The 17613-nt window shown below is 41.9% G+C and overlaps 1 protein-coding gene across 1 annotated transcript in view; it reads left to right on the top strand.

The window, feature by feature from the left end:
* sptlc3 (serine palmitoyltransferase, long chain base subunit 3) overlaps positions 1-17613 on the top strand; it is a 118881-nt gene that overhangs the window by 29529 nt on the left and 71739 nt on the right. Inside the window, exons 3-4 of the mRNA XM_043696626.1 lie at positions 5010-5164; positions 8794-8942. Coding sequence (XP_043552561.1) covers positions 5010-5164; positions 8794-8942 — 304 coding nt within the window. The remainder of the gene's footprint in view (positions 1-5009; positions 5165-8793; positions 8943-17613) is intronic.

The raw sequence follows: 17613 nt of genomic DNA on the forward strand, positions 1-17613 counted from the left end.
TTTCTCTGGATTCTTGTTATCTCATTTCTGAAGGCTTCCCATTTTCCAGCCGTCCCTTTACCTGTGAACATCTGCCCCCAATCAGCTTTTGAAAGTTCTTGCCTAATACTGTCAAAATTGGCCTTTCTCCAATTTAGAACTTCAACATTTAGATCTGGTCTGTCCTTTTCCATCACTAATTTAATCGTAATAGAATTATGGTCGCTGGTCCTAAAGTGCTCCCCCACTGACACCTCAGTCACCTGCCCTGCCTTATTTCCCACGAGTTGGTCAAGTTTTGCACCTTCTCTAGTAGGTACATCCACGTACTGAAACAGAAAATTGTCTTGTATGCACTTAAGAAATTCCTCTCCATCTAAACCTTTAACACTATGGCAGTCCCAGTCGATGTTTGGAAAGTTAAAATCCCAGTTTTCTGACATCTTTTATTATGTTTCTTTTGGCCCCTTACTCTTTGTTCTCCTTTTGGTTCAAAGCAACATGTCTTTAACCTTTTGATCTGTCCGGCTTTCCACCCAGTTACAGAATTTCCCTCGTATTCTTCGCTCTCCTCCTCTCTTCCCCTACTTCTGTACTTAGTTAGAGACATGTGACACGTTTTCATTTTACCAGTTTTAATGAAAGGTTTGAACCGTCAGCCCCATTTCTCTCTACAGCTGGTTGCCTGATTTGCCAAGGATTTTCCGTTTCTGTTTCAGGGTTTCAGGCATCTCGTGATATCTTTGGCTGTGGTCAAACTGGTTAACTCCCTTTCAAAACTGTAAACCTAATACAAGGTGGGATTGTTTCCAAGTCACCCTGTTTTTAACGGTAAAGATTCCACTGCTGGTTTTGCAGCTGCAGTTAGGAGATCTTGGTGTATCCAAGAAAATAGAATTAATGACCAAAACAGAACATTGTTTGAAAACCTGGATGCAATCCTGGCACCTGTTGGTTAAACAAAAAACACAGCAGGCATGGAATGTAGAGTGTGTTTGGGTCAACTTTAAATCTGAATTGCAGAATTTTAGTATCAAAATAGTGATATAAGGGAGAAAAGATATTGTGCATCAAGCTGTTGTGGTCGGGAGCACACTGCTTGGAGGGCAGTCAAAGCAGTTTGAGCAGAAGGTCTAAAGGAAGGAATTGAATAAATGCACTACTGGCAAAGAGAAAAAAAAGAGCAATGAGGAAGGGGGAGGGAATAGAATTAACTTAATTGCTGTTCTGAGACCCAATGTAGGCATGATGTCCAAATCATTGGATAATACATCAAAAGCAAAGACTGTTTGGCCCATCAAATCTGCAACGTCTATTATAGGAGCAATCATATATATTGATCACCTGGCATTTGTATTCTGTGCCTCTATTTTTACAAACCTGGCTCCCACATGCAGTGAATGCTAAATAATTTATGAACACATCCTGCCTGCACCAATCCCCACCCTCATCACTGTCACCCTTTTACGAATGTTAACTTTAGTCTGCCTGTATTGTTTGTACCAAAATTGGACACCCCAATAGTAGTTCAACTATTATGTTGAACTACTTCTGCCATCTGTCCACCAAGGCATCAATTTATTCACTTCCTCTTAAAGTCTATTTCTATCCTCCTTGCCGCACTTTGTTTTGTGGTCTCCTTCTGTGCTTTTTTTTAAATTCCGTGATGTGTGGGTGCAATTTTTACCCAACAGCAGTAATTTTCCACTTTTACAACTAATACTGGACAAGGGCATATAAGGTGGTGACTAACACACCATCCCTACTGCTGAGATAACTTGACGTATCACCAACAATTTGTTCATTAAGAGAAGTTGATTAAGAAATGGTGAAGTGAGGATGAGTTTCTTGGCCTTTCACAGGCCTCCATACTGGCAGCCCTGGTTGCTAGATACTGCTGGCCAATCAGAGGCTGGCTGCTCCTGGATTCTAAATGCCATTGCTCAGGGCCTACTCCTTGCGAGATCCCATGACAAGAAAGTAAATTATTTATTTTTCTTATTGATGAGGTCATGAAGTGAGTAGGGTATTGGACACAAGACCTAGAGGATGGCTTGAAACTTTATTGCTGGAACAGCACAGCAGGTCAGGCAGCATCCAGGGAACAGGAGATTCGACGTTTCGGGCACAGGCCCTTCTTAAAGGTAGGGAGGAGGGACTTCAGCAGGAGAAGATAAAAGGTAGGGAGGAGGGACTTCAGCAGGAGAAGATAAAAGAGGGAGGAGGGACTCTTCAGCAGGAGAAGATAAAAGGTAGGGAGGAGGGACTCTTCAGCAGGAGAAGATAAAAGGTAGGGAGGAGGGACTCTTCAGCAGGAGAAGGTAAAAGGTAGGGAGGAGGGACTGACCTGCTGTGCTGTTCCAGCAATAAAGTTGCTGCCTGACCTGCTGTGCTGTTCCAGCAATAAAGTTTCAACTTTGATCTCCAGCATCTGCAGACCTCACTTTCTCCTAGAGGATGGCTTTCCTTGGGTGCCTGCTGCCAACCAACCTTGCTATTTTATTTCCCCTGAGTGATATAGTTGGAGGGTCCTCTCAGAAACTCTCAGGTTGCCCTGGTTTCAGCAGTTGGGAAATTGACCAACTATTTTGAACCCACAGGGATGCAGGTGATATTGGGAGGTGGTGAACTGAGGCCCGCAGGCCATTAATTGATCTTTTAAGGGCTCTTAATTGCTAGCGAGACAAGAGAGTCCCTAATGGACCTACTCACTCAGAACTCAGTTGCTGAGACATCTTGTAACATCTGTGAAGAGAATTCAGAGTTACCATTTTGGATCTAGTGACCTTTTGTCAGAACTTCAGAACTCAGTTTTGAGGAAGGGTCACTGGACCCAAAACATTAACTTTGGTTTCCCTGCACAGATGCTGCCAGACCTGGTAGGCTTTTCCTGCAACTTCTGTTTTTGTTTCTGATTTACGGTATCTGCAGTTCTTTCAGTTTTTATTTTGCTGAGACATCTTTACGGGGCCGATTCATCAATTATTTCCCTATTTACTACACTTCAGAGAGGGCAAAATTTCACCCAGTGTGTAGAAGGCAAGTGAAACGTTCAAAATATTTGCTGTAGAGTTCCCAGTAGGCATCATTCAGTTCAACATGTTTGTAGACTGGAAGTTAGAAAGTATTACTGAAATATCATTTTAATAATACTTGAGATAAAGCTTTCGTTTCAGGGTGACTCGGATGAGATTTTCCTGTTGCATCAAACTGTAACAAGGCACTAATTGAGAAACATCAGAATCTTGAATTGAAACCCCTCTCTTTATGTTCCAACCCAATTTTACTTGGCTTGATTACACACTGGTGTTTACTGAGCTGCTCGTTGCTGAAAGTTTAGAACATAATCTTTTAAAAACATTTCAATGCAGAATTATTTTGTCTCATCTCTATCTCTGTAACCTGCCCTCCCCAAAACTCTGCAATCTTCCAGGAATTCTGTACTTGGCCCTGAAATCCTCTGGAATGTCAACCCTCCTCTAATGCAGGCCTTTTAAACATTTCTCCCCCAGTTCATGCAATGGTTTGAATTGCATATTCCAAGGTTGCTACCTTTTGCTGCTCGTTGTAACAAACAGACTCTGAATGGCATTCACTTCAGTCCTAAACAGGAAGTGATCTTTTGATTAATAAATTAAATTCAGTAGAATTTAATTTAGGGCCTTGTAGGAACAAAATTAAGCAAGATTATATCATGATGATTTTCACCAATTCATAGTTTCATCTCCTGGGAGTTGGATTTTCTTGCTGAGGGGTAGTTTTTATTCCTGAGGATTTTGCTTCATTGTCTCCAGGTCCAGTCACAATTTGAGTAAATCCATACAGCAAGTAGTTTTGTAATTTGCTGCATAGTTTGTCAAATCCTGCTACACATGCACCATCACCAAGGCCTCTCACTCCTCTTTCTCTCCAACCCCCCACCCTCAAATCCTTGGCATATCTGCTCTGAAAACATCATCCTTACTTTGTTTACCTCCAGACTTTGCTATTCCGGCACTCCCGCATTCCATCCTCTGTATCTTGAGCCCATCCAAACTCTGCTGGTTGTGCTCTGTTCACAGCAGCATTCATTCACCCATCGCAGATTGCATCTACTGAATGCCTCAGTTTTAACATTCTCATTCTTCTTTCAAATGCCTCTATGATCTTGCCCCTCCCTCTCTCTATGTAGTCTCTTTTAATCCCTGAAGCCTCCAAGATCTCTGTTCTCCAATGTCCCTGGATTTTACTGCTCCATTGTTGATTGCTTTTGGCTACAAGCTGTGGAATTTTCTCCTGAACTCTAACCCTATCCCCTCTTTTTTTTGTTTAATTGCACATTACAACTTGACTCTCAAAGTTTTGGTCATCTGACTAGTTAGCGACTGAAGTGATGCAGGATGGTGCCAGTGGTGCCTGTTTAATGCCCATTCTTGCTGTCGTAGCTGATAGTACCCTACCTTCCCACTCATATATGGCACTCAAGTTATATATAACTAATTTTCTCTCTCTAATGGGGAAAGAGGCGTATGGTCTTTCATCAACTGCATCTAAGATGCTGTCTAGACTGGAGAGCATGTCTTATGAATAAAGATTGAGGGAGCTAGGGTTTTTCTCATTGGAGCGAAGAAAGATGTGAGGTGGCTTGATAGAGGTGTACAAGATGATCAGAGGCATAGATAGAGTAAATAGTCAGAGACTTTTTTTGCCAGGACAGAAATGGCTATCACGAGGGAAGATAATTTTAAGGTGATTGGACGAAGGTTTAGGGGAGATGTCGGAGGGCGGCTCTTTCCACCTAAAAGTGGTGGGTGTGTGGAATGCACTGTTAGCAGTGGTAGTAGAGTCAGATACATTAGGGACATTTAAGCAACTCTTGGATAGGCATATGGACGATAGTAAAATGAATGGTGTGTAGGTTAGTCTGATCTTAGAGTAGGATAAAAGGCCGGCATAACATCGAGGGTCGAAGGGCCTATACTGTGCTGTACTGTTCTATGTTCTAATTACCTAATGTTGCAAATTTTACCATTTGATATTTCACAATGCAGGATTTTGTGCCACTTTACCAAGACTTTGAACATTTCTACAAACGAAATCTGTACATGAGGGTTCGTGACAACTGGAACCGCCCAATCTGCAGTGTGCCCGGACCTACTTTCGACTTAGTGGAGCGGGTCTCTGATGACTACAATTGGACTTTCAGGTATAATGGGAAACTGGACTTAGTCTTGAAAACCTTATGCAACCAAAGATTGCAACTTTCTCAGCTCTGAGTCAGGTGTTGTGAAGTCAAATTTTGTTTCTCTTCATTCACGCTTTGGGATGTGTGTTGCTGCTGACACTGCCAGTATTTATTGCCCATCCCTAAATGCCCCTGAACAGAGTAGCTGTCCCGGTCATTTCAGAAGACAATTAAGCATCAATCTGTGGATGTGGAATTACATGTAGGATTGACGAGGCAAACAAATTCCCTTCCCTAAAGGCCTTCATAGTAGTAGATGGATTTCAGTTCCAAATGTACACATTGAATCTAAATTCCCTCAGCTGCTGAGGTGGGATTTGAACCTGTGCCCCCAGAGCATTAGTCTAGGCTTTTGGCTCACTAGTCCTGAAATAAATCCCACTGCAGAGTCTTTAGTGCAAAAATTGAAGCTGACACTGCAGTTTGGCACTGAGGGAGTGCTGCACTGGCAGAAGTGCTCTTTCATGATGTAAAGCTAAACCCAAGGTCCCCCTAATACCTTCATTGGATGTGAATGATTCCACTGTGAGCATTTAGAAAAACAGCAGTTCTCCCTAATGTTCAAATCAATACACATTCCCCAAATAACAATGCCAGAACAGATCATTTGTGAATGTTAGAAAATTCCACTGGATAAATCTTCACAGATTCCTGTTTGACCAGGATGATTCTGTTTATGAGGGATGTGCTGCTCTTATTATTATTTTAGATTGGCACATATGTAAATTGTTTCATAAGTGTGAGATACCTCAAAGGATTGTTTTATTAAAGGAAAATGTTTAACATGTGATGCTAGTGCACTCAAATGTCCCTGGAGCAGCACTTCCCAAGCCATTGTCCAGTATACCCTATTTTATCATTTGAAAATTACCATGACCTCTAGAATCATAGAATCCCTCCAGTGCGGAAGGAGGCCTATCGGCTGATCAAGTCCATACAACCCTACAAAGAGCATCCCATCCAGACCTATCCCCATAACATCACATTTACCCTGACTAATCCAACTAGCCTGCACGTCCCTGGACACTACGGAACAATTTAGCATGCCCAATCCATCTAACCCTGCACATTTTTGAACTGTAGGAGGAAACCGGAGCACCCAGAGAAAACCCACGTAGACACTCGGAGAACATGCAAACTGTACACAGACAATCACCCAAAGTTAGAATCAAACCCAGATCCCTGTCACTGAGATGCAGCAGTGCTAAACACTGAGCCACCATGCTGCCCAATGTCATCAAAACAAAACGCCAATACAGAATAGCAGTAATATTCAGCATGTAATTATTAGAGTTTTACAGATCAGTGTAATATATAAATTTGAAAGTCTATGTTTTTAAAGTACTTTATAAAAATGTTATTATTTTGGGTATTTATTTGTACATTACTTCACCTGAGCTGTCTCAATTCATAGACCTTGATCAAGAAGCAGTGGAGAGATATATTGAAGGTCTTGATGCGTCAAATGTTGGCCCAGGTTGTTCTACAGAAATATGTTGATAGTACTAGGCTTGAAAAGGCCACAACTTGGCAGTGGAGACATCGCTGTTGGGTTCATGGCCAGGCATAGCAAAGCAGCCATGGGCAGGTGACCATGTCCCATAGAGAGAGCCTTAAAGACCAGCAAGGCAAAGGCTAGGCCAAATGTCTCCAAAGTTTTGGTGTCGAAATAAGGTATGGTGTCGGTGGATAGGGAGTTTGCAAATGGAACCAAAAGAGCATTCCAACATTTTGATTTTGAATTGAGAGGAGACTCACTTGTGTCAGCACAGACTAGTTGGGACCAAATTGTTCTGTATGTTCTCTGAGAAGAAAGTTTGTGGAGATGTGGTTCTGAGTGGGAAAGCAAAAACAGGCAGGGGAAGAAAAAAGCAAGCATGATGAAGAAATAGTGAAGGTGAAAATTTCTGAAATTAAACTGGGTTTAGTAAAAACATTGGTTCAATTTGTATAGTAGATATCCTCTCCATAGACCTTTTCTGAAAATTAACTGTCCCTTTTCTGATGCCAACAACCTGTCATGTACTTGACCAGTGGTGTGTAGATTAATGTTGGGTTTTGAACAATAATCTTCGAGGAGAAAGTGAGGTCTGCAGATGCTGGAGATCAAAGTTGAAACTTTATTGCTGGAACAGCACAGCAGGTCAGGCAGCATCCAGGGAACAGGAGAAGGGCCTGTGCCCGAAACGTCGAATCTCCTGTTCCCTGGATGCTGCCTGACCTGCTGTGCTGTTCCAGCAATCAAGTTTCAATTTTGAACAATAATCCCAACATCAGCTCTCCCATTTCTCTGCTCTGAGGGAACATTGCCAACTGCCCCCACCAAGGTTTGCAACCTTATGTCACCTGTATTCTCCTCCCCACTGCCCATTTGAAAGGTTTCCTGGAATCAATGGATCCAAGTAACTAGAGGAGTAATCCTGGACTCTAGACCCAACGTAACATTGGGCAGGACTGCATGTGTGTCCTGGTCTTAGCTCCACTTGCCCTGCTGCCGGCACCCCTAATCAGGGTTGGAATAGTCAGAAGTTCAGTCCTAGTGACAGACCTACTTGGGATTGCAATCTTTAATTAGACCCAGATGTGAGCGACTTTGAGACTATTGGACTATGGTAGGAATAACAGCTATTCTCGATACCACTTCCAGGAACATTCCCAGAATTCTATGAACAGAATTTCTACAGAAAACCGGTTAATATATCCCTCTCATTCTAGCTCAAGCACAACCTTACACCCAACTGAAATCCGTTGACTCAGCAGAGACTGGGAGTGGCACCTGGTCTGTGTGACTGATAAAGTGCACCCAATTTCCAATACAGCAATAAACCAATCAATCCATTTGGTTATCCTGGTGGTTTATGTCCGCATAAGCATCATCCTATCCTGCATCATCTTACCTTACGTGCATTTCTGAGAGTACAGCCCTCCTTCAATGCTGCTGAGGGTATTGGCCTGAAATCTATGCACAAGTGCCTGAGGTGGAACTCCTGGCCTTCTGATTCAGAGGCAAGTATGTTTCCTACCGAGCCCCAAGTTTTCAACAGGGTAGTGCTTCCCAAGCGTCTTCCTGCTGTGACCAACATTGAAGCTTCAAAACTGTCACGATTCCTTAAGTGAGAGTGTAGAATTGTTACAGTGCCAAAGGAGGCCATTTGGCCATTGTGTTTACACTTGGTTCTCTGAAATTCTGTCATTCACAGTATCAGTCACTCATCTTTTCCCTGTAATCCTGCATGTTTCTGTAAAAACTGAGAGCCAGGTGGGAAGAAGACCTAGAGAATGAAGAGGTGGTGCTGTAGCTCGACAGCAGCCATTGCTGCCTCAGAGTACATGAATTTCAGCTTGTGCTCCTATTTGGGGTCCAGAGCCCTGCAAAAGGGGGATCATCATGCTCACTTTGTTAGCCACAGTTATGTTTCAGATGTTCAGTCTGTGTATTTAATCTGAATTCTCTGGGTAACACTCATGAATGTCAATGACTGTTTATCAGGTGGGTACGAAATTCTAATAAAGCTGTATTTCCTGTGATCCTTAATAACTCTGCAATGCTTATGCTGCAGATTTAAAATCAGCCACTGTTTTCATTGCAGGTACACAGGACGAATAATTAAGGATGTGATTAACATGGGCTCCTACAACTACCTCGGTTTTGCTGAAAACAAAGGAGAGTCCTTGAGCTCTGTGGCAGAAGTGACAATGACGTATGGTGCAGGAGTGTGCAGCACAAGACAGGAAATGGGTATGTAACAGGCTGTGAGTGGGTAAGCAAATATTGACCTTGGCTGCAGTGTTATAATGGATAAGGAGCCCAAATTAAACAAACACACATTAACCGCACGTTTGTTCATTAAAAAATATGCATGACATTTGTTGGTCACGGGTCTTCGCTTTGCTTCCCCCTCTTAAGTTCAGGCAGTTAAAGAAAATAGACATTATTCTCAATCACCCATCCATTCTCAGTTTATTTTTTTGTTTTTTACAAGTCAGATTCCTTTGGCTGGCTGCAAGCTGTAAACTAAAGGCTTGAAGTTTTACAACACAGTTCATGACCTCAGGGCACTTAACAGCCAGGAAAGTACTTCTGAAGTGGAATGTTTGCAGCAGAGCGGGCACCTCCATTATAAATGGTCGTTGTGATCCATTTGCACATGCCTCTTGTGAACCATGACTTGTCTTTGCTGTATCTTGAGGCCAATATGTCTGAAAGTTGAACAGTCTTCTGCCAGAAAATTAAAGGAGCTATGAGGTTGGATATATATATATGTGCTAGGGTCAAAATGTATGATGCTGGAAAAGCACAGCGGGTCAGGCAGCATCCATGGAACAAGAGAATCGACCTTTCGGTCATAAGCCCTTCGTCAGGATGGGCTTATGCCCAAAACATCGATTCTCCCTCTCCTCAGATGCTGCCTGATCTGTGCTTTTCCAGTGTTACACTTTTCTACTCTGGTCTGCAGTCCTCACTTTCTCCTATATACATGCTAGGACTGAAATAAATATTTTACCAATATTCGGAGTTGGACAAATTACAATGAAGCACGTCGGTCTATTAAAGTGCAAGTAAAAGATCTGTACAAACTTCCAGATACATGCAAATACTTTTGAAGGCTGTTCCCATTGGGATCTCCCCAAAAGTGCTTTCATGTCTTTGACTCTTATTTACAGTCATTCACTACACAAGATGTGTTACTGCAGAATGTGATTTAAAAAACCATACTCTGATTTTGAGCATGTACAGACATGCTCCACCTAGCCTGTGGTGTTAACCCTTCTGAAAAGTGGTCAGTGTAGTAAGGTATGAAATGCAGGAGGAGAAAGTGAGGTCTGCAGATGCTGGAGATCAGAGCTGAAAATGTGTTGCTGGAACAGCGCAGCAGGTCAGGCAGCATCCAGGGAACAGGAGAATCGACGTTTCGGGCATAAGCCCTTCTTCAGGATTCCTGAAGAAGGGCTTATGCCCGAAACGTCGATTCTCCTGTTCCCTGGATGCTGCCTGACCTGCTGCGCTGTTCCAGCAACACATGTTCAGCTATGAAATGCAGGAGCCTACATATGCAGAGTTGGCTTTGTGATAGTGATAATTATCTGATAATCTGCTCTTTCAGTCAATTTGATAGACTGGTAAATACTGTGAGTAAGTACAGGGAACTATTTGCCTCTGCTCAGCCATTCAGTAAGATACCCGTGAACATACGTATGAGGAGGAGTAGGTCATCAGTCCCTCAAGCCTGCACCACCATTCAGTAAAATCATAGCTGGTCTAATTGCAACATCACATTCCTGCCTAGCCGTGATAAACTCTCACCCCCTTGCTAATCAAGAATCTGTCCACCTCTGCTTATAAAAAATATCAAGGACTCTGCTTTCATCATCTTTTTAGGAAGATTATTCCAAAGACTCATGACCCTTTGAGAGAAAAGAAATTGCCTCATGTCTGTTTTAAATGGGCACGCTGATTTTTAAACAGTGGGCCCTGGTTTTAGATTCTCTCAAAAGGAAATGTCCTCTCCATATCTGCCTTTTCAAAAGCTCATAGGACTTTATAAGTTCAATCAAATCACCAGCTGTTCTTTGAAACGCCAGTGGATAAGACCCTAACCTGTCCGTCCTTTCCTCATTAGACAATCTGAACCTTCCAAGCGTTAGTGTAGTAAAATTTCTCTAAATTGTCTCCAACACGCTTTCCTTCCTCTTTGAATAAGGAGACCAGTGCTGTTTAAAGTACTCTAGATGTGATCTCACCTTATTTAACTGAAGCATAACCTCCTTTTGTATTCAATCCCACTTGTGATAAATGATACCATTCTATTAGGTTTCATAATTGCTACTGATCCCAGCATACTAATCTTTTAGTGATTCATGCATCTGAGAAGCCAAAGGATTTGGGTATTCTCATACATGAATCACAAAAAGTTAAAAATCACAACACCAGGTTATAATCCAACAGATTTAATTGGAAGCACAGTAGCTTTCGGAGCTTCGCTCCTTCATCAGGTGGTAGTGGAGGGCTCAATCCCTCCACAACCACCTGATGAAGGAACGATGCTCCGAAAGCTACTGTGCTTCCAATTAAACCTGTTGGATTATAACCTGGTGTTGTGTGATTTTTAACTTTGTACACTCCAGTCCAACGCCAGCATCTCCAAATCACAAAAGGTTAGTATTGACAATACCACTGCATCACCACTTCTGTCTAGTATTCCTTGATTCCCAGCAAATGTCCAAAAATCCAAAAATCAGTCATGGATAAGCCCAATAGAGAACAAGACCAGAAGCCATCAATTACCTCGCAGTCAGTTGGGAAAATCAGAAAAAACTTAACCCAAAGAGCATATGCAGAACCATTCAGCCTGAGTCTGCCCATTATTCAATGGAATAATGGCTGATCTGTAAATCCTCAACTCCACATACCTGTCTTTTCCCTTTGACATTTGATTCCCTTACTGATTAAAAACTGTTGATCTCAGCCTTGAATGTGCTTAACAACCCAGCCTTGACAACTCTTTGTCATAAAGAGTTCTACTTTGAGAGAAGAAATTCCTCTTCATCTCTGTCTTAATTACAGAATATGGGCCCCCCATTTGTTCTATAATCCTAATCTCTCCCATAATAATAAGCTTTCTGCATCTAACCTGTCAGACTCCTTTTTAAAAAAAAATTGTATATTGCAATAAGGTTGTCTCTTTTTCTTCAAAACTTCAATGAGCATACAGTCCCTCTTTGAACAGAATCAACCCAATGAACCTTCTTTGGACTATCTCCTAAGAAAATGAAAACTGTTCATGTATTCCAGCTAGGATCTAATAAATGCCTTGTATAGTTTTAGCAAAACTTTATTTTTATTCTCCATTCTTTTTGAAATCAAAGCCAACACTACATTTTCCTTGCCAAAAAGCATTGAGAATATGGAAATCACCACCACAGCACTGGCTGATGCTGATAGTGCAGATGCATTTCAGGCGACAATAGATAAACATGAGAGGGAAGGGAAAAGAGGATTCTATTATTAGATGAAGGATGGGAGGAAATTCAAGTGAAGTTTCAATAGCTGTAATAATCTGGGCTGTGTTGTATATCCTATGAAATGAAGTCCAGACACATTATTTTGTGTTGTTAAAATGTATACCTTGGTGTCATCCTGTACAGTAAATCACAGAAGGTATCCCACTGAATATTTGGTAATGGTTGGCTTTCAAGGTCTCTTGCCATTCATTCTCATATGATTTTTGATTTTTTTTTCACTTGTTCATTTGTTTGTGAATAACTGACCTGGCTTCTCACTTCGGGTGCCAGTGGTGGTACTAGAGGAGCTAAGGTGCTCGGTTTGCTTTTCCCTGTTTAATATGTGTCACCCAGTCATGGGGTCAGTATTTTCATTGTATGGAGTAGGAGCATTCTTCATGGTACCGTTATGATGTGAGAGGAGGCCATTCAACCTGTTAAATACATGCTGGCTTTCTGTAAAGCAAACTACTCAGTCCCGTTCCAACCACTCTATCCCCAAAAGTTTATTTCCCTCTCATGATCACACAAGTTCCTTTTGAAATCATTCATCACCACCTTATCTAAACTTGACACAATCTTGCACACCACTTCCCTAAATCTTTCAACCAAGCAGAACAAACTGGATTCTTACCTAACAAACCTAACCTTGTCACAAAATCCAGACTTGTCATGCTATCATGTCTCCATCCTTCCCATCTGATCATGGCCCCATAATCATACATGATGCCATCCATGTAGGACATTGCAAGGGAGTGCCATTTGGCCCTAGGATTCTGTTCCATCCTCCACTGATATTGTGGCTAATTGGAATCTTAACTCTGACTGATAGCATGTCTCCCTATTCTTTTCTATCTTTCTCTAGCCAAAGAAATATAACTATAATTGAACTAGCACCCATAACTTTCTGCATGAAGGGACAGCTTTGTACCAACAGATGTGAACTCTGCCTTTTTGTTGCCAGTTGGAACCAGCTCATGAACATCTTTACTAAAGCACAACAACCTGGATTTACTCTGTTTCTCTACTAATGAGGAAAGTTGAGTTAAAAACTGACGACTTATATCAATTTAAAAAAATTTGACATATTGTATGTCGGAGGCTTATCATCAGTGACAAATCTTACAGCGGAACAAAAAAACCGGTTTATGATCAGAAGGTCAACCAGCCAGGGCCTGTTTAGGTGAGGACTCTTTCCTCTTCCTCTCTACCCCCCCTCCCGGTCCCTGAACACACACACACTTTCATACCAGCTTCTTTACAAACATATCTAGTAATCCTCTGAATGTTCCTAATTTGGGGTCTAGGCAATGACTTAGGATGGAGTTTGGGTAAAGTATCGGTTGTGATGATGTTGAATGGCAACTTAGGCTAGATGCACCTTACAAAGAACAGAAGAAATAGGAACAGAGGCAGGCCTCAAACCTGCTCCACCACGAGAAGATCATGGATCATCCTGTTCGACACTACTTGACTATCCTGTCTCCACGCCACTTTGTTCTCTCCATTCCCAAGAGTTTGTAAACCTAAGTCTTGGCTATATTTGAGCATCCACATGCCACAACCTTGTGAGCGAAGTTATCTCTCCTAATCTCAGTCTGAAATGGCTGACCATTTATCCTGAGACACATACACAGACACACCTACCTAACAGGGTGCAATGGCCTTGCAGATTCTATGATTCAGAAAAAGCATACTACATTCTTCGGAACGCCAGAGAATGTAGGTAAATTCCGCTGAAGCGCTCCTCGTTGGGCAACGTTTGAATCCCACAATCCATCTAGTGAAAGTTTGTTGCATGCTTTAATGCCACTATTCCATTCCTTTGGATATGGCCTCCCCAAAGCATTTATATGTTTGCAAAGTTAAATTATACTCAGACCCCTTTAAGGGGTTATGCACCTCAGTAGTCTCCCTCAGTAATTTATTCCAAAAGTCCAATACACTTTCTGTAAAAAAGTGGTTCCAGCTCATTTCCTATTTGACTGCTGAAGTTCTAATTTTTAACTTGTGTGCCCTGGTGTTTTGAATCTTGCACAACAAGAATTAGATCAACTTCATCGACTTTCAAAATCCCAACTCCAGCTGTCGAGACATTGAATCCTTGCCAGATACTGGAAATATACAAGTGCAATTTTATTGGTCTTTCCCAAACTGTGGAGTTTTCATTATTAGGAACTAATGACAGCAGAAGCTGCAGTGTTTGTCCCAATCCTCGCTGCTTTTTAGTTTTATTTTTCAGTTTCTAATAGTAGTCTCCCTTCCCCCAACCTCCTTCCCACAACTCGAACAATCAGGCTATGGTAGTCACTTTCTAATCTTGTCGATGGTACTCCTATCTGAAGGTGATAATGTGAGGGTCTTAAAATTACCATCATCAGCTTATCCCTAACAGTATTGAAGGACTACCTGCACCCAATGGACTGAAATGGTTCAAAAAAGAACTAACCGAGTTGGGCAATGGCCCAGTCAGTAAAGCTCACATAGTGGAAATGAATTTTAAAAAGCCTCTGGAAAGAAAGTCTGGAAACAATTGGATGCCATTTTATCATACTTGGTTTGACTTTGTGCCTTGTTGGTGCAGTTCCTGGGCTATTAGGTAGCTGCTCAGTTTGTGCTTTCATTACCTCTAGACTCAATAATTTCAACACACTCCTGGTTGGTCTTCCACATCTACTCTTCATACACGTGAGGTTATTCAAAATCCTGATGACCATGCAGCGCATAGCACCAAATACTGTTCCCCAATCACTCCTGAAACTCGCTGACCTACATTGGCTCCCAGTCAAGCGATGACTTGATTTTAAAGTTCACCTTGCTTTGAAATCTACCGTGGCCTTGCTCTCTCCCTCTATCTCTGTGATCCCCTCCAAGTCCCATCGCCTTCTGAGATCTCTTGATTCTTCTAATTCCGGTCTCTTATACACTTGTGATTTTTATCACACCATCATTGACAGCAGAGTTTTCAGTTCTCTAGCTCCCAAGATATAGAATTTCCACCCTACTCCTCTATGCCAGCTTCATCACTTTCATCCTTTAAAGCACTCATTGACCAAACTTTTGGTCATCTGACCTAAAATCTCTTTATTTGACTTGGTGTCATAATTTTATAATGTTTCTATGAAGTATCTTAGGGCATTTCATGATAAAGATGTTGTATAAATACAAGTTTTCGTAGAAAAACATTGAGATTTATTCAGATTTTTGGTAAACGGAACTTCAGATTTGGCCTCAGCTTCTTTCCTTCTCATGTGTTTGGGGACTTTGAAAATTACCTTGCTAGTGGCTTGATTATGATTCATGTAATAAGAAATCTGAGTAGTGTATGTGGAGAGAGAAACAGAATTATTGTTTTGTGCCCAACATGCCTGTCCTTCAGAACTGCTACTTCAGATCCAAAGAAGAATCATGTTAGACTCAACATCGATTCTCTTCTCTTTCTCCAGTAATCTTTACCAAACCTGCTGAGTTTCTCCAGCGCTTTGTGTTTATTTCATATTTACAGCATTTGCTATAATTTGCTTTTATTTTCATGGAATGATTAAGTTGTACAATGATGGGCAATTGATTAGATTGGCCTGACATTATTTGCAGTTAATGAGTTGATCCCATTGAAATAGATAAAACTCTGGGGCCAGAAACTGAGAGGTGGTTGTCCCCTGGCTGGAGAGTCTAGACGTAAGGGGAACTGTCTTGAGGTACAGGGTAGATCATTTTGGACTGAGATGAGAAATTGCTTCATTCAGAGGATTGTGAAGCTTTGGAATTCTTGACCGTGTCATTTGCTTAGTTGTCACTTGTATTCAAGACTGATTTTTGGGCATGAGGAATATGGGGCTAATGCTGGAGAGTGGTAATGAAGTAGAAGCTCCTGTTGAGTCATGACTTGGGGCAAGTTAAAGGAGCATGCAGGAGTTTTAATGAACTTTACTATCAATCATTCAGACCATGCTGATCTGTACCTCAACTCCATATACCTGACTTTGCTCCACATCCCTTGATAATCTTACCCAACAAGAATCAACAATCTCAGCCTTACAAATTTCAAAGAACAAAACCCCTCTCTGCAATATCCACATCAATGTTTTCCACAGCCTTTCCACGGTAGTAGATTCGCCAAGTTTAAGTGCATTTTAAGTCGTCTTTGGACAGGCATATGGACGTACATGGAATAGTGTAGGTGGGATGGGCTTCAGGTTAGTATGACAGGGTGGCGCAACAGGAAGGGTCTGTACTGCGCTGTAATGTTCTATGTTCTATATCCAGAGGGAAGGATAATTCCCAATTCCACTGTGTGTCGGGGGGAAGGCAGTGCCTCCAGATCTTATTCCTGAATGGCCCAGCTCCCACTTTAAGATTATGGCCAATGTGCTCCTCTACCAGAGAAAGTTAGCCTCTTGTTGCCTGTTGCTACTGACACGACTGTAGGCTGCCTAACTGTACTAAGGCATTTATGTAAATCAAAGCTACTGTCGATGTGTGTTTCTCTCATTGCAGTGCTGATATGAAGTATCGGCCCAAGTGCAGCCTGGTGGCTAGGCTCTTGAATCTTGCACAATAAGCTCACTCAAATAGGCAGGGAGTCAAAGAGACTGGATTCCTCCTAAATGCTTGCCCCAGCTACAGAATCCCTAAACTCAACTCATTTCATGCCAGCCACCCAAGGCAGCTGTCTGAAAACAGCTTAGTGACGAGACCACAAGTGATGCATCAGCTTTAAAGAGTGAGTTTCCTAATCAGCTGCACTATTTGGCAGCCTCCAGTTTATGCAGTGGTTTGAATTGCATATTTTTGGGTTGTTTTTTTTTACTGTCATGTGCCTTTGACACAAACAGATCTTGACTGTCATTTACATTAGTCCTAACCAGGAAATGAGCTTTTGATTACAAAGTTTGATTCAATAAAATTAATGTGGGCTCTTGTAAAACAGGATTAGGCAAGATTATTTCATACACAATTTCACCAATATGCTGTTCCATCTCAGGAGTAATGTTTTCTTGCTGTGGATGAATTTTATTCTTGAAGATTTTACTTCAGTGTCTCAGTCTCCAATCCAAATTTGAAGGAGGCCATACAGCAAGTAGGACTGAAGCTCTAACATATCTACACCATCACCAGGGCCCCTTACCCCCACCCCTTTTTGGCTTATCTACTGTTGAAACCCTTATCCCTGCTTTGGTGACCTTCAGGTTTGACTATTCCAGCCCAGTTTGGCTGGCCTCATGAATTCTGTCCTTTGTAATTGGAGCTAATCCAAAGCTCTATTGGCTGTGCACCAATTCACGCCAACACTTGTTCACCCACCACCCCTATCCTCACTGACTACACCTGCTCCTGGTCTTGCAACCCCTCAATTTTAACATTCCAATACTCCTCTCTCCCCCCCGTCTCTCCCCCCCCCCACTCTC

This window comes from Chiloscyllium plagiosum, chromosome 9 (assembly GCF_004010195.1).
Source record: "Chiloscyllium plagiosum isolate BGI_BamShark_2017 chromosome 9, ASM401019v2, whole genome shotgun sequence".
Lineage (NCBI taxonomy): Eukaryota > Metazoa > Chordata > Chondrichthyes > Orectolobiformes > Hemiscylliidae > Chiloscyllium > Chiloscyllium plagiosum.